We start from the raw sequence: 21281 nt of genomic DNA on the forward strand, positions 1-21281 counted from the left end.
CCCGCGTTCCCGACTTTTTGTACATTAGGTAAGTTTTTACTTACATAAACAAAATGTGCCGGTTTTTGCCTAACATCACCTGTTTTAGTTTATCGGTATACAACAAAATTTTAACGAAAATATGTCATTGATTTGTCTATTAAGTCACATTATTAATAAGGCAAGAAAGAGACACATTTAGGGTTTCGTAATATTTTTTGTACAGGCCGTAGATAATTGTTTTGTTCTAAGATATCTTGGTGTCTTTACGATGTACTTGTTCACCAACCAACAAGTATTATTAACACATAATGAACATCCAAATTGGAGAATATCCAGGATTCCTTTACATTACTTGTAATTTGAGAATCCTCTGTTAGCCACTAGTTTTAGACCTAGTCAACCATGCTTGCATTAGGAAATCTAAGATGTGAATATTTTAGTTCATACAATAAAAATACCAGTTTGCGTGAAAGTCGAGAGAGAAAGAATTTAATTAAGCAAGTAGAAGTTTTATCATTATATGACAATTTAGATTAAAGGCTAATCCATCTTTGACTACAAAGTCACCCAAGGGTCGGATTAAAAAGGTTAAGAGGACGCAAACAAATATTGATTCGCATTCGTAACTTCACCCTTCACAAACAGACCTACAAAAGGCACAAAAGGAAACTTAGACGTGGTCCTATTAAATGGAGCTCAAAACATGTTTACAAAATAATGAAAATTTCAATATAGAAAACATTATATAAAGTATTTAAGCAGTCAAAAGTAATGGATGTCCATGGAAAATAATTTAACACTGTGAATTCTTCTATTAAAAATGGGCCGTAGTTATAATGTAAATTAACACCAATTTCAAAGTTCGATGGAGTTTAATATAAAATCGGACATAATATTAATTCATATTTTGTCAACGGAATAATTTCCGGTTTTTGATGACTAACTAAGCAGCTTTCATATAAAACCAAATTCTAATAGATGAAACAAATATAATGATAAAATTTGGATATTACATAAACATTCATTTTAATTATATAGTATTTCGATATGAGTTATACATAAAATTATTAATTAGTTTATACATATTTTCCCAGCAATTGCATTCATAAAACTCATAATAAAAGCAGTAAAAGCGACTTCACAGGACTCCATTAATAATTTAATTACAAACAAGTTTTATCCGTCTCTTTGTTCGTTTCTCATAAAATATATATTAAGTTATAATATAAATGATCAATAACGCTTTTTGTATGACTGGCAGAGCGTATAATTTCCATGTTTCAATTTAATTTATTACAATTAATTATGTTTAATGTACATATTATCAAAATTTAAAAATCACAACTTAACGTCAATCAAAGACAACCTTGACGCAGAGCCTAGTATCAGAACAGATAAGACAATGCATTGACACTCCACAGACGTAACATACTACGAGTCATTTCGAGTGATTAATCTACTATTGAGCAGCGATTCATTCTGATTCTACGACGCATTACGTTCACTTTCGAATAGTATTTGTATAGAAAACTAAATCAAATAAAAGGTAACATATCATTATATATCAGATATGGAGTATCAAATGTCGTAATAATCGCAATCAAGCAATTGAATACTTAACGATCTACCTTTAAAATTTTATTCTTAAGTTTGGCCTTAGACGGGTGCTACTTGTGGTGACTGGTTGGACTTGAATTCGTGTATGCGGTGATATTAATAATTTCAACCCTGATTCAGCTTGATCCTATTTCACCATGCTTCTACTGATATATATTATTTTAAAATATTTATTATAAGGCTTCTTTCTGAGTCATGTAGAGCAAGGTAATTGTTACAACTACTTAAAAGTACGGTGAAAAATATTTAGTATATTTTTAAACAGGTAATGATTGTAAATTTATAGTAATTTCCTAATGTTTTATGACATTCATATGTGTATATACATACGCATACACACAGGAACATTTCCCATGAAACATAATGTATAATCAATATTAAATGCTTTTAGTTTCCATTTCCGTTCTATTTTTATAAAACTTTAAATCTAGAGCAAGCTTAAATGTTGGGATTTAATTAGGGCGGTACACAATACCTACTCATTTAATGTTTTCAGGTCGGAGCTCACATCGACACGGGTTTATAAATCAACTATGTACAAACGCATTTTTTTCATGTTATGTAAGTTAAAAGTTGTGTTGTAAAGGTTTGTTGACTTTGTTACTTGAATTAATTATGTTTATTTTTAAAAAATGCTTACTTTTCTAAACAAATGATATGAATAGAATTATATATTTAAACACCAATTTAGCCGACACCACGGCGAGTAACATAAAACATTAAAAATATTTGGCGTTCCTGAGTGCTTCGAGGAACTCTTCGAATAAATTAAAGCTTTTTAATAATTTAAGCTAAATTTCGTCATCGGACGTCAAGACTGAATGCCACCCGTTCCGTTCCTTCTTTACGTCTGGCGTTCCACGACAGAGGAAGAGTATTTTTAAGACACCTCTTGCCGCGCACCACCACTTCATGGGCCTCACCAACAAGAGAACGGTCACCACTCAAGAGAACGGTGCACCACTAACTAAAAGGCTACGTACGTTAAACCTCTTGGTGTTGTTATCTATGGGCGGTGGTAAACACTTAACTTTAAATGAACAACATGCTCGTGTGTCTCCTGTTGAATAAAAAAATACAAAATAATCTTTATGTATGATTAAGATAAATATATTGCATTTAATTCAAATAGTGGCCTTCATTAATCTAAGATGTAACATAATAGAAATATTACACGGTCCTACGACTTTTACATGTGAATATAATTATTTACTGCATGAAATTACACAATTTGTAATTGTGTATATTACAATATACAAAACATTATAAGCGATCAGGCTGATTCTCACATCTTACATAATATTTAGGTATACGTTTATTTCGCTATTTTTGTACTGTGTACTTAGAAAACTTTCTGACGAGCTGACGAAACATATAAACGCAGTTTTATTTTGAATGAAACTTATTTTATAACAAGCTAAATTAATTAGAGATAAATATCACATGATATACTTATATTAAGATTAATGTAAATATAATCACCATGGATTCAAAACTTCAGTGGCCCCCTCATATTAACGGATTGGCGAAGAGACTTAGTTCTGCAGCTTACGCGGTTTGCTTGTTTATTTTAGTTACTTTCACAGCTTAATGACCTATGGCTTATTATTATGGGTTCATGCTGCTAATGTCGAAACTATTTTCATACTGCAGATGGCTAGTCGTGCAATCTATAATTTAAAATGTAGGGAATCTCTGAGAGATAAATTCAAGAAAATTAATATACTTACTATTCCCTCGCAATATATTTATGAGAATATTATGTATGTTTACAAGAATAGTGATAAGTACAAGGACAAGAATACTCGGAACAAACGCAGGCTGCAATTTCCCCGTACTAAACTATATAAAGTTAGTTTTTTGGAAAAAGGGATACTCTTCTTTAATAAAATCCCCGGGGCTCTTTTATCTCTGCCTTTTAATAAATTTAAGAAATGTATCAAAGAAAAGCTGTGTAAAAAGGCTTACTACAAAGTTAACGATTATGTAGTTGATAAAAGGGCCTGGAACTGGTGCTAGACAAGGTACTTCTAATTAATTTGCGATATTTGTTTTAATAAAAATGTTTGATGGTTTGATATTTTAAAAGAGTACCGAGAGTTTTTTACGCCGGCTTTTTCTCTCGGCCTACATCCTCTGTCTTCTTTACCGATGAGTTGGGATGTACCTATTCAAATTCAATAACGTGGAGTAAGTGATACTTGTATCTTATGTTAGATAATAAACATATGTTTTTATTATAATTACCTGAATATTTACATATCTGCTAAGCGGTTGCTATTTTATTTTATTCAATATAATTAGAATTTAGCATTTAATCATTATATTAATAATAATAGTAACAAATAAAGAATATACATATATTATTACGTTTCGAGACTGAGTAAAATTCAAGTGCATGTGGCGCCATCTAACGTTAATTTACCTAATTAAATTATGGACTCATTAACAATGACGAGTCAGTATGTAATCAATATATCTGTAGATATCTGTAGATTTGGTTTACATCAACAACATGGAATCAATGAAATATATTATATATCAAATAAATTATATTATTAACATGTAAACGGTAAAGTTAACACAAACAAGGAAACACGTAAAGTTTTACTAAAGTTAAATTGCTCAATATTCATAATACCTACATCTAATACATAAACTGCTGCTAGATTTTTTACCAATATTGTACAATATCATCTCCTATACGTAGTTTTTTAAAGCAGCTATAGCCGAGATGAAATAAAACAAATTTTGGCCTAATGAAAGGGAAAATTCATCGGAATCTAATATGCTGACTGGCAGATTGTGTTCGAAATCAATAAGTTCACGTTGTTTGTACAAAAGACTTATAATTGACGAAATAAAAATAATAGGTAAATATCAAGTATTTCACGGGTTTTGTGATACCAACATACAAAACAATCTTTCAGTGTACTTTGGCGAATAGGAGTTATGGTCTTTTGGACCATTTGGGTACTCAAAGTTGAGCGCCGGAAATATAATATTTATGCTTATTATAACCCATCAACATCACAATTTCATCAACATCACCTTGATGGCCTTCCACGATCCGTTTCACAAAGCATTTTCTTTTGCGAACTGTGGTATCGAGTCCCGGTAGGGGTCTTTCCTGATAAATACGATCTCTAACTTTTCAAAATTCGAGAGTACTGCTCCCTTAAAGGCCGGCAACGCACCCATGAAAATGGGTGTCTATGGGCAGCGATGACTGCCCTTTTTAGGAGTGCTGCAGGCTCGCTTTCCCTCTATTTTATTTACAAAAAAACTACTAATTAAGACGTGGATGAGAATGTAAGTGCGTCCTCCTATTTCACCATGCCTCCTGCTGATAAAGGACCAATACTTGCCAATCGGATGTTCGTAGCTAAAGTTGTTTGTTTGATGCAACTACCAACTTAGAAGCTGTGCGTTCAAGCCCCACCTGTGCACCAATAAATTTCAGTTTTCAGTATCACAATAAACACTTGTAGCAGGATAAACATCGTTAGGAAACTGCGATTTCTCAAACAGTATGATAAACCGTTAGCCTATAAAAAAAAGCGGTTGAAAGATGCAATCTGAAGTAAAGGCCCATAAAGGATTGTTGCATCCTTATTATTTATTGTATTCACGTACAAACAATACATTACTGTTGGATTAAAAGGTCAAAACATTTCACGTTGCAATTAATAAAACAATAACAACACGCATAAATTTCAAATTAAGAGTTCGATACGAGCCCAATAAAACTCTTTTTTTTGCATTTTAAAATTATAAATATCTAGTAACAAATAAAAAACTTAATATGATCAATGTTGTATGGTCAGTTTTAGTTAACTTAACTCTATAATAAGAAATTTAGGCATAAAGATTTGGATCCGATTTTTGCACTGCTACACAAACACTGTTTTTTTTTAAATTGAAACAGTTTGTTTCCACCTACGAGCGGCGGTACCTGTTGCTAGATCGATTTGGTCGGCTTTGTATGGCGCATACTCCACACTGCTTTATTTCATATTAATGGCATGACTCGCCTTGTAGACAGAATTTTTATGCACTTAAAGGTTATTTAATGCATACTTTCATTAATTGATTAAAAGATAAACTTTGAAGCCTCTACGACTACTAAAAAAAATATTTTTTCTATTATATAAAGTATACTTAAACCCTTTGATTCATATATATAAAGTCACTATAGTGTTAGAAATAAAGGGTGGAATAGAAAAACGGTCAAGTCGTGGTGGGAGTAAGTCCTCTCAAACGACAGACTATCCCTACTTCGCTGGAGAAAGTACTCTTCGAATAAAGGGTGGTAGGGACAAGAAAAAGAGGGCGCGTAACGGAAAAATGTGACGGTAATTTTTTTCCAACGCCGATAAAGAAGTTTCACTTCAAAAGTCTGAAATTTAAACATATAAATAAAATTTTGCCTGCTTATATAATTTTGTTTACTTCAAAGATATAAATACATATATTAAAAACATAATCAAGATGAATCCTTCGTGACTAATTGCTAAACTTCTTACGCAAATTAACAAACTTTTATATCTCCGAAATGCATGTACGGATATTTTCTCATGTCTGATATTGTAATTTAGGCAAACAATGTAAATTTCAAACAATGTGATTTCAGTACATCAAATCCAATACGTTTTTGACTCTGTGAGACTCACGCTAAACCTCGCGCCAAAGACAACGACAAGTTCAAAAGTACGATTGAATCACTTCAGCGTCTGCCTCAAGGCAACAAATCTTGGCAGATAAAGCCATTCATAATATTGTTTTGAACTGAGGTCAAAAAAATATGGATATGGATTTAACACATTTACCAGAAGATACAATTTTATTCATTTTAAATTCAACATAAGTTTTATATATATATATATATAATAACCTTATTATTTTTATAAGGTTTAGTCTAACTAGGTATACTTTATATCGAAATATAACAAATCTCGTAAGAGTTGAGTGCTTCGTCAATAAAACCATATTTTCTTAGTAATGAATAAACAAAGAATATTTCATCCATAGTATGCAGCTGTTGCCAAGTTAAATTAGTTGTAATGGATGGGCTATTACCATAACAGAATGGAGATTGTTTGTTGTTTTACTTTATTTTCCTTAACTTCATACATTCAATAAAATGTGATTTTAACTTTCAGTTATATAAACCAAATTGTGCATATTTTTTTTAGGTCTGGGCCTCAGATTTCTTTATGTTTCATTATCATTTGTCTTGCCTTGCGATTTAGGTTGTCAGCCTCATGTGCCAGACACACACGGTCGTCTTTTTGGGTCAAAGGCATGTTGGTTTTCACATGATGTTCTCCTTCACCGTTTCAGTGAATGTTAAATGCACACATATAAAGAAAGTCCATTGGTGCAAAGCCGGGGGACCAAACCTATGACCTCAGGGATGAGAGTCGTACAGTGAGGCCAACACTGCTTTTTTGTTAAATACATCCAAGTTTTTTTTCTGTTTCATTAATTATTTTTATTGATACTATAAACCACTTCTGAGTACACTTACAACCCGAAGCCAACCCATAATAATTACAGTGTAAACTCCATGAAACTTCCTTCAATATAATGACCTTAAAGCGTCAAAATTGACTTTGATTGGTTTAGCTTGTCTTCCATACACTGATACTGTACATATCATTACACCCACTCTCAATAATGACAACAATTGAGTAATAAAGTACTTTTTAAGTTGCTAAGCTTAGTAAAAACTGTGCAGCTGTGCAATTCTTTTTTTTAACGACAACTCTCATATAACTCCATAAATGCAGTCCCTTCAGTGTTGTTATATAGTTTACACTGTATATGACTCCTTCCTCTTTAAATGCTTAGTATGCCATCAAAAGAAACTAACATACTAAAAATCTGTTCTATAGCTTGGGAACATATTATGCACAAATCTTCAGTTAAATAGCACATACAATTTTTAGTATCAAGTATTTATTAAGGAAGGATTATTGAATTTTTATCTACTTCTATGCAAAAAGACAAGCTAACATAAAATAATATGTATATGCTTATCACACTAATGTGCTAGTGAAAGAAATAAGACAAACATCTTAGGTTCATTGTCAGTCTTATTCAGAGCCTGTCATTTCTATCAAAAATGCTATGCTATGTATCAACTAGGAAATATTCATATACTACCTTATAAAATTTTATTTCGGCTAAGAAATAACTAACTTGTATAGACATGATTGTTGTCATCACAAATTCAATTTATTGAAGTTGTTAAAAAAAATTTCTAACTCATAATTTTCTTGTTTAAATAACAATGTGATCCAATATACTAATTGTATGACAATAAGAAATAATTATAATCTTGATTTTCTGTTTAATCTAATACTTTTATAGAAACCGTAACAAGTTTAACTTAGACTAGACTACAACTCTATAGATAAAGTATAAGTGGTATGATTTAACTTTCTTCAAGACTATTTACAAAGGTAATTGATAGAATATCTGGTGTTCTTAAAAGAGCAGAATCCATTTGTAAATGTGCAGGTGTTTTCATATTTTTAACAAGTATCTCTGAGCCATCTGGATTCCAACCAGAAAATGTTGCTTCCAATACAGATTTTTCATATGTTAAAATTTTACAAACTTTTCCTGAAATATTATTTAATTTTAAAACATTTAAGAATAAAACTTTATTCTGATATAAGTTAATCATTTCAAGACAATTTCATTATATTATTATTTTACCTTCTAATTCCATAACAGATCTAAGAAATGACTCTCGTAATTTTGCCCTTGCAAGTTGTTTGTTACATGTTTCGGTTTCGGGTAACATTTTTTAATGGGTTAATCGGGTCATTTCATTGACCTAGGCCAATGCTATAGCTAACTTATTACTTAGGTAATTAAATATTTTTTATATTGAAGATATGGAACTGGAAGAGGTTTAATAAAAATTATAATCTTCCAAACAAGTATACAATTAATTAACTCAGATTGACAATTGACATTAGTTCAGGCCACTCACGTGACCATTCTCAACAGCTTTGTAGGGCAGTATTGCAAAGAAAGGTATCATAATACGTTTAAGAATATGATTACTGTCGAACTATATGATCTAACAAAAAAGAAAAAATTGCACTGCAGCAACCTTAAATCCTACGAAATTTTTCTTGCGACACAGACTTTAACAAAAACGCATGATCATTTAAAGTAAATCTACTATAATCTTTTTTTTGTTATCAATTTTATCCCAAAATAAAATCGCGTCGCTTTGTGCAGTGCTACTCCAAGCTTCTTGTGCTGTTTTACCTTGAACTTTACGGCCAAACTAATAGCTAAAGTTATTCATCATCATCAAAACCTTTTTATGTTTTATCTATGGTAGTTTCTTTTCCTTTGTTACAGGTTATCATATAAATACGTATGTAAGTTAGATATCTACATTTCATAATTGATACTACTTCCATAATAATCTGTAATCTGTATATTAAAAAGGAAGTCATTATTCAATATTCCTAATTCAGACTGAAAGTGAATCGCTATCTCTCGGTTTATACTCTAATGTTTAGTAAAATAAAAATATTGTTATGTGGTATTCAAATTACTAATAGTTTGCAAGTAAATTACTTCAATACGACGTATTATCTACGTACTAACAGTGATTAGAGAAACCATAGGTTAGTTTTGTGAATAGCCATGGCGGTCCTAGCGGCAGCTCAGTTGCTTGACGAATTGATGGGTCGGCATCGAAATACGAATCCAAACGAGAAAATAAAAAAGCCCAATTGGGAAGACCCTGAGGTATGCTGTAAGAACGGATAAAGCTTATAGATATTGTTTTAAAAATTTAAGCCTATTATAGTTTAGTGCAACACCATGTTGCTACATAACAATCATATTCATTATAATTGAAATATTATAGTAATGGTAGTTTATGTTTTAAAGCTGTAGTAAATTATTTTTAAGTTTTTTTTTTCATTGGTTACAATTAGTGTTAACTAAAACATGTTGAACCAAGTTACAAATCTTAATTATATATTTTTTTACAGTACTGTAAATATTACATGGTAAAGTTTTGCCCTCACGACTTATTTGTTAATACTAGAGCTGATCTTGGAGCGTGTCCAAAAGTACATGATGATGAAGTTAAAGACTTATTTGAAAAGGCAGACTTTTCCTACAAAAAATCTCAGTATATTGAAGAATTTCTACGATTTTGCCGTCACATGATTAATGATGTTGAAAGTAAGTATTTGCATTATAATGCCAATTTCAATTTCATAAATGTTTAACTAAAATTTACATTCTTTTAAAGGAAAGATACAGAAGGGAAAGCAAAGACTGGAGCTTATGAATTCAAGGCCAGAAGGTCCTCCAATGACTCAAGCTCAAACAGAGAAGAATCAAGAGCAAGTAAATATATAACAGAATAATTTTATTGTTACTTCACAGAAGCAATTTCATGATCACCAGCATTCTATCTAATGATTATGCAGTTGTCAAATTTATAAGGAAGTTATTTCTAAAGATAGTTTTAATTATACAGATAGATATCTTATTAATTTTTTAAAGTGGCATATGCTACGCAAATACAACATTTTAAAATGGGTGGTGAATTGATTGTATTGTATTTGGTATAGAAATATACAGTACATATATATTAGTGAATAAGGGTTGTCAGGAATGTTTTATGTTGAGTTCTGGCAAGACAAAGTAAAGGGTAAATTACAAATATTAAATATTTTTATAGCCAATGTTTGTTTTACACTAGTATAATATATTTTGTTTACAATGTGACCTTACATCAATCAGTGTAGGAATTCTTGTATAAACAGCAAAATACTTTTTGAACAGGTATCATTACTCTCAGAGAAAATAACTGCATTAGTGCAAGAGGCAGAAGAGGCAGGAACATGTGGCAATGTGGAGCAAGCTCAAGGACTTATGAAACTTTGTGACAGACTTAAAGAAGAAAAAGATCAACTTCTGAAGCAACAGGAGAACAGGTTTGATATTTATTAATACAAAAATTAAAGCCAAATAATTGTTATTAAAAACAAATTCCTATATATGTTAATGCCCAAATAATCAAAAAAATAAAAATCTATTTCTTGTCAAAGTATAACAAACTAAATAAAAGAAACAAGAAAATGCTATAATCACAGCATGTATTTCTTAGACTGCACTTCCAAACTGTTTTATATTATTTTAGAATTGTCTAAAGCAATCAAACCATAGTAGTGGCTCATGGTAAACAGAGTATCTCATTTCCTTGTTCAAATGTCAAGTTTACAAAGTTTCTAATCCAGCCATTTTGTTTTAGTCATTGGTCTATGACTGCTGAATTGGCAGCTGCGCAGGAAAAACAAATGGAGGTGTGTCCTGTATGTGGGGCATTTTTGATTGTTGGTGATGCTCAGCAAAGAATTGATGATCATTTGTCTGGAAAGCAACATGTAGGGTAAGAAATTGTTTACATTGTTATTATTATCAAATGTTTTAAACATAATTTATAATGATAAGGAACTCATGCAACTATCAATCTTTTAAAATATACGAGTTCCACTTAGCTACTGAATTTGGTTTTTACAGTTGATAGTTACTACCGTATTGTGTCTTTAATATTCTTTTTGGCTTAGGTATTTTAAACTACGTCAGGCCTATGAAGAAATGGTAGCATCTCGTGAAAAAGAACAGCAAGAGAAGGAGAAGCGACGCCGAGAGGATAGGGAGAAAGAAAGAGAAAGGAGTACTAGGGGTGGAGGGTTGGGTTCCGATAGACGTGATCGGGAGAGAATGGAACGCGACCGGGAACGCGATCGTGATAAGGACAAGGACAAAGATACTGTCCGAGAGAAAGATAGACATAGGTATGTGTTCAATTTATCTAACTAAATTTTGCTATAGTCCTATTCAGATCCCAGACAGATTCTGACTACAATTTAGAAGACGCGAGTTTGAAACGTTCTACATTAATAAAATAAGCATCTTTTTATTTTATCAACTTGTAGTAGGTACGCACAACGGGCCTATTGAAAGTCTAAGTGCGTGCATAGTGGACTTTTTGTTTGCATGCGTAAAAATGCGGTGTATGTAGAATACATTGATGAATCAAGTGCGAGACCGAATAAGGTACAGAGCGTTTCCATTCTCTTTCAGGGAGAATCGTGACGAGAAGAACAATCGTGACGAAAAGAACAATCGTGACGAAAAGAACAATCGTGACGAAAAGAACAATCGTGACGAGAAGAACAACCGTGACGAGAAGAATAACCGTGAGGAGAAAAACAATCGTCATGAGGACCGCGACCGCGAGCGAGAACGTGATCGCGACAGGGACCAGCGTCGTGATCGCGATAAGGAGCGAGAGAAGGAACGGAGCGACCGTGACCGTGAACGTGACAGAGACCGTGACCGAAAGCATCGGAGGCGTAAGTCACTATTGATTTTAGAGTGGACTCCACTTTACACTCGTCTTATTCTATTGTAAAAAAAATCTATTAGAGTCTGTGCGGAAACAATAGTCGATTTTAGTCGATATCAACTTCGGGGTAATAAATACAGATATCTTTCTCTACAGTGTGATACTTTTGACATTCAACACCAACACCTTTTGTCTTTAGTCACCGTGACCACGCACGCTGTAAAGCACGCGAAACGTCGAAAAAAAAATTAAAATTATGTAAATAATTATAAGTTTTTAATAATAATACATAGCTTCAATCCGTTTAAAAAGTGTTTTCTTAATGTGTAAAAGCTATTTTAACAAAAGACAATACTAAGTTCTAGGGCAGTTCTCCTATAGTTCCATAATTATCATCTTGATTCTGAGAAGATCAGAAGTATAAATTTTATGAAAAGATAAAATAATTCGTAGCAAATAAGAATTTTACTAAGAAAAAACTGATTGAAGCTATGTAACGGTTAAAGTGTTTAATGTCTTAATGTGTAAAAGCTTTGTTAACAAAAGACAATACTAAGAATTTTACTGTTCCGCATACACTTTAGATGATAATATTTCACCTTTTCTTGTCATATAATTATAATGATTATTTTCAGGATCACCACACGAACGGTCACGTCGCCGCTCCCGCGATCGCCGCTAGAAAAACTGAGGTATCACATATCACCTCGTAATGGTAAGCATAACATCAATATGGTTCACCCTTTAAACGTCCACCAACGCTTACACTTCCAGCAATAACAATAACACACAGCCGCCACTAAACAGTTCACGTATACAAATGACAAGTAATAAAGTGAACACTTGTTTTACAGCTTAGTAAAATGTACCAAAATATAACATCGGTATGGCATATGGGGATTGACCCCGTTCGTTCGATAGTTGTCGTCACACCGACGGATTTGGCAGGTATTTGATTGGTATTTTCAAATAGCGGCTGGTTGCTGGCTTTTGTTGCTCACTTGCCACGATATGGGCTCGTCGTTGTTGTATTGAGGTACATAAAATTATCATTCGTCGTCTCGAGTCCAGTCCTTCCAGACGGAAGCCTTCTGTCGCATGCGCGCGATGACAGGTATTTGTTAGGGTCACGATAGCGATTTTGGGTAAAGTTCCTGTTATTTAGGCTAACGAAATCTTTGAGCTTTGTATTAATTCTCTATCTAAAAATTAATCATATCTTTTCTCCGTGTGAATAGGTTTTTTTTACAAATATTTTAGGCTACACATTTATTGGCAATGTAATGAAGATGCCAAGATGCGTTATTTTGAGACAAAATGGATGCTGTTTTTCACATCTACTGTGTGTTTACAGGTACTCCGATTATGGCAACAAGTTTATGTTTTTTTTTAAAATAATTGTCACCAAATTTTTGTTGCCATATGAAAAAACCTACACCCAATTAAGAATTAACTTTTTATGATTGAATTGAATAATATCTATCATTGAAGTTAGTTCTTTTTTATTCTCTAATTCTCTCTACTAGAGTGTGTGAATGGACTTTTCAGTTGGAAGTGTGAAGACAAACGACTCAACAGCGGCAAAGAGGTACTTTTGAATAAACTACAGAAGAACCAAACTGAACATTGGAGTCGTCCCCAAATGCTTTCGAGGTGACGTCATAAGTCACGATTAAAATAATAAATTACTAATGCATGTAATCGTATTAGTATTATTGGTTATGCTAGGTTATATGTATAGGTTAGCTCAACATCTATGTCCCTAGGCAAGTTTATACCGATTCCACTGAGGAGTTATTCAGGTATTTATCCATTTTTTATTTGTCACGATAAAGACGAATTTGTGATTGGCGTATTAAGCAGTGTGAACGGTTAGCGTTGTTTTTGAAATATTAAATAAATGCATAATTATAAAGGCTTTTATTTACTACCACATACCACAACAACAGTCCTAGTTTCAATTTCCTTTTAAAGGAATCATCAATCAAATAAAAAATATGTTTATTATGGAACATATGATACAAGTATCACTTATTCCACGTCATTAAATTTAAATAAGTAGACATCGCTACTTATCGGCAAAGAAGACAGAGGATGTAGGTACAGGATTCTCTCATAGGCACCAAATTTCAAATAATCTCACTGAACGATCGCCGAAGATATGCCGGTGTCAAATACACGTGGGTAACACTGAATGTGTTTAGAACTGGCCAGTTAGAAACATTGCTAATGAAAACTTTTTTGAATTTCAATGTAAGAACTCTTAGGTAACCTAATGTAGTATATTGCATTCATTTGTTTTTGTGAATTGACGTCAAATTTAAAACTCTTGATATACGTGAAAATGAACCTAACGCGAAAAAAATTTCGGTCAATGATTTATTATGACTATGGGGGCCTACTCAACATCAAAGCTATAGGCTACGATTAGCCGCTATCTACAATTGGTTTAACGAGTTAAAGCGTCGACGTAGCAATCTCAATGATGATCCGCGAGAGGAACGTCCTTTAACAGCGACTACTGAAGATAACATCAGTGCTGTGCGACGTATGATAGAGGAATATAAGAGAGTGACCAATCAGCAGATACGGGCATTGATGTGATTCAAGTTTAAAAAAATATTACACGAACATTTAGGCGTCAGAAAGCTTTGTACCAGATGGATTCCTCATACTTTACCCGACGACCAGGAACATCTTCGCATGGACTGGTGTCGCCAAATGTTAGATAAGTTCAAATGCTGTATTTGACATCGTCACAGGTGACGAAAGCTGGATATATTGCTACGAATTCGAAACCAAAAGACGAGCAGCTCGGTGGGTGATTCCTTACGAGAATCGGCCAGCTAAGTCAATGAAAAAAGATGATTGCCTCATTCTTTGGTCAGAAAGGTTATTTCGCGACAGTTATTGTTTACAGGTATCTCAATCTATGTTTGTCTGTTGTTTTGGAAAAATTTCGACGCAGCGCCCTCGAAGCAGGATCCTCCTTCACCACGAGAATGCTTCAGCGCACTCCGAAAACCGGACTGTTGAATATTTGACTATGGCAGGTTTCGAGATAATGAGTCATCCGCCATACAGTCCTGACGCTTAACGAGCCCTGAAGATGCGGTGAAAGCGTGCGAAAATGCCATAGAAGAGACCCCTAAGGAAGAATGGGCCCACTGCTTTTCTTAGGGGTTCCATCGAATCTCGAATCGAATGCGATGATGTGTAGAGGATTACTTCGAAAAACAATAAAAGTATTTCTATATTAAGCTGTTTCATTTTCTAAAAAATTTCAGTGTTACCTAGGTATAGCAGCAGTGTTATATAATGTTAGAACATTAGATTGAAATTTGAAGTGTAGAAAATTTTATTACATATATTTTGATGTGGTGTGTTAAATATGTAATATCTTTGATAAGTTTAAAGGCTTTTTATTTTTTGCTATGAGAGACTATTTTAAACAAAATATATCGTATTGTATAGATTCGAAACGAAAAGGAGCGCGCAATCTTTAAAATAATTAATGCATCGTCATTCGTCACATAACAATAACATAATTTAACAGGTCTATCAGATTATATACAAAATGCTTATAATCCGAAGTGCTGGAGTATACCTCGCCTTTCCAATGCGGATAAAACGCGAGAATATTGCTTAATTAAGTAATATTTTTATTATTTAAATTGAAATACTTTGTATGCTGCAAATGTATTTTTAGGGGGTACTTTATACATGATTTTGTTTTCTTAAAAAACACGATTCTATAAAATAATATGATTTCACCCGCGCTTCTGCCTCTGCCCGCTTTAGTAATAAACGCCATCACTGCGGCGTATTAGGCCAATTTAGATGCAGCGAGAAATTGTACACGACTCGCCAGCAATAATCGCCATAGTATTATCGTATCAAAATGTTTACATATAGGCAAGAACGAAATTCTCGCCTACGATTATGTCATACTAGAATCGCCTGGGATTTATCGCTAGGCGATAATTTCCTGAGTCTGTTTACACATCGACATTTTAGATTCTTACTTACGAGAAACTCGATTAGTATAAATACGATCTCGTATGACTTTTTTTTCTGTTCATGCGAGTATCGTACAAATCGGTTTGAACCGTTTTGAGAGCGACATGTTTCATTCGAGTTTAGCGATTACTAGGGTATTGATCTCAAAAATTGTTGGTGTTTGAATATTTTAATGGCAGGCAACACTTGTCACATGTTAAGAAAAAGTTTTAGTTTAGAATATTGGAATATCTGTTTAAATATTATATAAAAATAGTGCTTTTGTTATTTGCTAGTACTTCTCTATTCTAAGAATAGATGGTGATGATAATAATGATGATGATGGTGGTGGTGATGATTATGATTCCGGAAATAGAAATTAAGATCATTGCAATGAAGCTAGTTTTAATTTGTAAGGCTTTAATAATGCATGTTCCTTATGGTAAAAATCCAACAAAAATGGCACAAAAATCCTTTAAAATTGACCCTTCCGATAATATTAAATTCATTGAACTTTATAGAAGTTACGAGTGTTTGTGGAACACAAAAAACGAAAATTATAAAACCGTGATACGAGAAATGCAGGTCGTAATGCATTTTCGAGATAATTGTGTTGAGGGATTTGGTCCCTAAGAAATTAATGTAAAAATTAAAATATGAGAAGTCAGTATCTACAAGAAATAAAGGAAGTAAAATCATCTTTGAGGACTGGAGCTGGGGCTGAAAATATTTACGTGCCTAAATTGCATTGGTACAATTCTTTGGACTCATTTTTAAGTAAAATCAGAATTTCGTTCACCGTTTTCAAATTTAGTGAGTACCTTCTTCCTAAGCACTTTTTGTTCTTATATTAAGTGTCGTTTATTTAAAAAAAATGCATTATACTGCCACGAAACTGTTTCAAACATTTCTCAATTTAAACTTTGAAAGTGTTGCCTGGATTACATCTTGAGCAAATATTTTATTTTTCTCATTAAGCTTGCGCAAGCTGAATGCAATATACTTCCCAAACAAATCCAATCGTCCTCATTTTGTCTAGACGTTTTATCGATTGCATCTAATTTATCGATGTCCAACTTTTTGGTCTTAGTTTTATTAGTTTGGGTTGGCTTTGGTGTTCAATCGATTATATCGGTCACGGAGTCTACAATTTTAATAGTTTGTGTTTCATTAATATTAAATTAATTATTTAATAATATTGTTTTGTATTATGTTACATTGCAGCTATAAGTTAATTGCATTATAATCTTTTTCTGTAATCTACCTCATGAAAGCAAGACTGATGATGAATAATTTTAATTTTAGTTTTTTTGTAGAAAATATATTGATTTTGAAGTAAAAGTTTTTTATTCATACCTTTATAAAATCTTCCAATGCTATGTAAATAACTTGTAGAACTCAATTCAAAAAGTAACGAATTGTACAATTGTACTAGGTACTCTAATAAATATAATTATCATATTTCTGATAATGTTTCAAAGGAATCCCCTGTAGCCAGAAACTTTAACGTAATTTCTAATTTTGTCTATAAGCAGTATAGCTAGACGCATATCTGTATTTTTGTATAGACGGTCCAATTTCTTGAAGTTAATATAAAAATTGGGCTTCCGTAACATCTTTTTTCGGTTTCCGTTTAATTAATTCTTGTCTATGAAGATATAATTAAAACAGCCTCACGCATTGCACTCATAATAGTAACTGGCACAACACCTCTAAAAATTGCTTTTGAAATTCTGTTTACACGGACACAATAACTTTAACTTTGCGAGGCAATTCTCGCCAAAGTGGAAGAGCGAGAGGTGTGAATGTTTATACGATGAAACTTTTTATATTCTTTTGATAATCGTACATTCGAGACGAGAAACTTTCTTCATTTAAATGGGCCGTAACGGTCGGGCAACTTTAGTACAAACTCGAAGGCATTTTGAACCATATACCATGCAATACAATTAGTAAAAATATTAATATGCTGTTTGCTTAACGAATTCCAGTTTAACCACGTAGAAAGAGTATCCCCATATTAAAACCACGTATGAAAACCTGCTCACCTGGGCCAAAGTGTTTTAGTTATAATTGTTAGAGCCGAATATATCTATACTACTAAATATAAAAGTAACTTAAATCTAATATTTAAGAGTCTAAACTCAAATTACGCAAAATAACTATGAACTTATTATAACTTAAAATATTATTCAATTTTTTTAAGTGGAAAAGCCCGCGCAACGCACTTGAAGTTTTGAAAAAAGAAAGCTCAAGTAGTAACTTTTACACCTTAAGTTAGACGTTTGACGTTGGGTATAGTTTAATGTTTTAATTAGTATCCATTGAAATACACGTTACTTTTGTTATAAACAGTGTTGTTTATTAAAAGAAGATTTTATGAAGAAAGAAGTATGCCATTTAGTAATACTTACATGTTTTTCCCATATAAATTTAAAGCGCATGCACGGGCTGAGGATGTTTGTTTCATTATCCGATTTTTACCTAAACCTACTTTTTACAGTACGCAACAAAATATTACTATTAGAATTTGATTCATCAACTTTACATATTATCCTAGAAGTTCGCGTGAGATAAGACGGACACTATAATATAGTTTCGCGGAACAAAAACGAATTAAACATAGACTATCTATGTCTATGTCTAAAAATTGATTAAACGCCAAATGCTTTTTATTTCAATAACTCGTAAAATATACAATATTAAAAATAATCGGAGCTCTCGGCCAAACTAATGGTCTATAATTTAATGAATTTTTGGCTCCATAATACTCGACATGATTGAATGATTGTTTTATCTGTATCGATTAATTTATTTGTGATCTTGGTAAGAGCTTCCTCCTAAACCTAGAATCCAACCAACAAACCCAAGCAAATATAATATGGCTGTAAGTGAAATATCAAAAAGCTATAATACTCCAAGATCGAAATTGTGTAATACTTGAATGTATTTTTGATGCATTTTAAAATTACCTCAACCCCAGTGTACAACAAGAACTAAATCGGTTTGGGGTTTTTAATCGATATTTTATTAAAAAATTCTGTATTAGCAGTTAGCACGCATCACTGTGTCTGACAGTGGAATCGGCATTTGGCAATACGTCAGACGCCAGTATCATAAATTCATAAGGCTTCACATAACCTGTGGTGATGTAAAAAAAGTCCTTTTCATGGAAGAAGTCCCCCAGACGTAGCGCTGTACTCGCGTAACATAATGTTGCCATTTATGAGTAAAAAAAATTACCTATTTTACATTTAGCATATGTAATTTACCAATATTTACTATATTTCTGTTATGTAAAAAGTATATTTTTATTTACTAAAATAAGCGATGTTCTACCTACGTACAGGGAAAAGATGAGAAAATAGGGTAAAGAAAAGCATACGATTTTTTACTCAGTGTTATTGAATAATTGTGATCAGCGGCCACAGAACGATCACTGTCTGAAGAGTGGATGAAAACAGAATCATGGATTCAGTATCACTAGCCGTAGATATAATTATTCGGTCCATCTCTTCATCCATAAGGCCGTCATTTTTTAAATATTCCTCCTCTAAATGTTCGACATGCGTGCAGCTGTCCAATCTTCCGCCGTTATAGACTCTTAAAGGCCTCTTCAGTTAGTTTCATCATGTTATGTATTTGTTCAACTTTGTTGTAAAAATGAATTTATATCATAAAAGTCCCATCAAAACAGCAAAAAATTATTACGGCGGCGACTATCTTTCCAACATTGTTTAGAGATATTAAAACACCTTGATTCTTTTGTTCCGCTTCACAGAACTTTTTCACCTTCAATATCATTTCTCGAGCCGAACTTTTTACAAGTTTGGGCATTGTAAACAATCTTTAAAATCCACTAAGTTAGTTAAAAACTGACAAAACTACCACAACAAACGAACTTGATAACATCGACGAATGACAACATTGCTGACCTGTCAAATTTAGTTCTAAAAATCACCGCGGGTCTCCTTTCATGAAAAGGACTACAGATTATTTATAATGATTATTATTTCTGTTTGTGCATTGGTGATAAGAAAATAATAATGGTGGCGACAATTGGAATCCTAAAGGAATTCAGCTTTTATATGTGTTTTAATTTCTTTTAGTCGATTAGTATATACCTTGAAAGCAAACTTATATATTTAAATATGGGTGGTCTTTTTACTAAGAGTAAAAAGCCAGTAAGTAGAGTAACCGAGCAAGATAAGGCTGTTCTGCAACTAAAACAACAAAGGGATAAGTTAAAACAGTATCAAAAGAAGACAGTGCTAAACCTTGAAAGACAACGACAATTAGCAAAACAACTTTTAGCTGAAGATAAACGAGATAAGGCTAAATTACTATTGAAAAAGAAGAGATACTTTGAAAATCTTTTACAAAACGCAGACATTCAATTAGAAAAATTAGAACAACTAACACATGATCTGGAGTTCGCTCAGATTGAAGTTCAGGTAAACTTATTAATTACTGATATTGGATCTCTGATCTCTGAAATCTGGATATGCAACAGTGGCAAATTCTTTGGAGGCTTTGTGAAAAGGCGCTAAGTGAGATGTAACTATTACTCTTACATGAAATTACATTTTGTAATTTTATGCAAATTTAATTCTAAATTATTTTATTCATTTTTAGTTAAATTCTTAATATTTTTATAATTTGATTGATTTATTAAGTTGATTTAAATAAATTACAACAACTTGTTAATTTGACAGTTCCCTTTGCCCCCCTCTGTTTCATATTTAATTGTTTATTTGAAATACTCCTAATCTAAATAATATTTCAGGTCTTGGATGGATTAAAGAATGGAAATGCAGCTTTAAAAAACATTCATGAAATGTTGAGTATTGATGAAATAGAAAGAATCATGGATGAGACCCAAGAAGGTATTGAGAAGCAAAGAGAATTTGATGAACTTATTTCTGGACAGCTAACAGAAGAAGATGATGAAGCTATTGAAGCTGAATTAGAAGAAATGCTTGATATTAAAGACCTTCCAGAAGTCCCTACAGAGGAGTTGCCAGAAATGGAAAAGGTGCAAGCAGAAAGAAAGGAAAAGTCAAGAACCAGTTCTAAAAAAATTGCAATGGAAGCATGATACTATATATAAAAAAATATTGTTATAAGTTTAAGAAAATGTATATTTTATTACCTGCAGAATAATTAATAAATATTAAAGGCATTTACTTTTGTGCAGCAGTGCACTATAGAATATAGTGCACTGCTATATTCCAGTGTATAACTTATTAACAAAATTTCGAAAATAATTTTATAACAA

At 32.5% G+C, this 21281-nt stretch overlaps 2 protein-coding genes and 1 long non-coding RNA gene across 3 annotated transcripts; 2 read left to right on the plus strand and 1 right to left on the minus strand.

Moving 5' to 3' along the window:
* Positions 1–7679: 7679 nt before the first annotated feature.
* Positions 7680–8556, minus strand: LOC123709048. Its single transcript, XR_006753675.1, has 2 exons — positions 8326–8556; positions 7680–8229 (listed from the first exon to the last, which is right to left on the minus strand). It is a non-coding gene; the product is annotated as an uncharacterized LOC123709048 (long non-coding RNA).
* A 512-nt stretch (positions 8557–9068) lies between these two features.
* Positions 9069–13913, plus strand: LOC123708677 (luc7-like protein 3). Its single transcript, XM_045659502.1, has 9 exons — positions 9069–9381; positions 9630–9825; positions 9896–9993; positions 10435–10586; positions 10904–11041; positions 11220–11450; positions 11740–12011; positions 12640–12719; positions 13553–13913. Exons 1-8 carry the CDS (start codon positions 9277–9279, stop codon positions 12684–12686), a joined length of 1239 nt encoding a protein of 412 aa, XP_045515458.1. The 5' UTR covers positions 9069–9276; the 3' UTR covers positions 12687–12719; positions 13553–13913.
* A 6027-nt stretch (positions 13914–19940) lies between these two features.
* Positions 19941–21189, plus strand: LOC123707932 (charged multivesicular body protein 6-A). The gene is made up of 2 exons (XM_045658247.1): positions 19941–20457; positions 20790–21189. Exons 1-2 carry the CDS (start codon positions 20155–20157, stop codon positions 21099–21101), a joined length of 615 nt encoding a protein of 204 aa, XP_045514203.1. The 5' UTR covers positions 19941–20154; the 3' UTR covers positions 21102–21189.
* The last annotated feature ends 92 nt before the right edge of the window (positions 21190–21281 follow it).

The sequence above is a fragment of the Pieris brassicae genome, chromosome 4, assembly GCF_905147105.1.
Source record: "Pieris brassicae chromosome 4, ilPieBrab1.1, whole genome shotgun sequence".
Lineage (NCBI taxonomy): Eukaryota > Metazoa > Arthropoda > Insecta > Lepidoptera > Pieridae > Pieris > Pieris brassicae.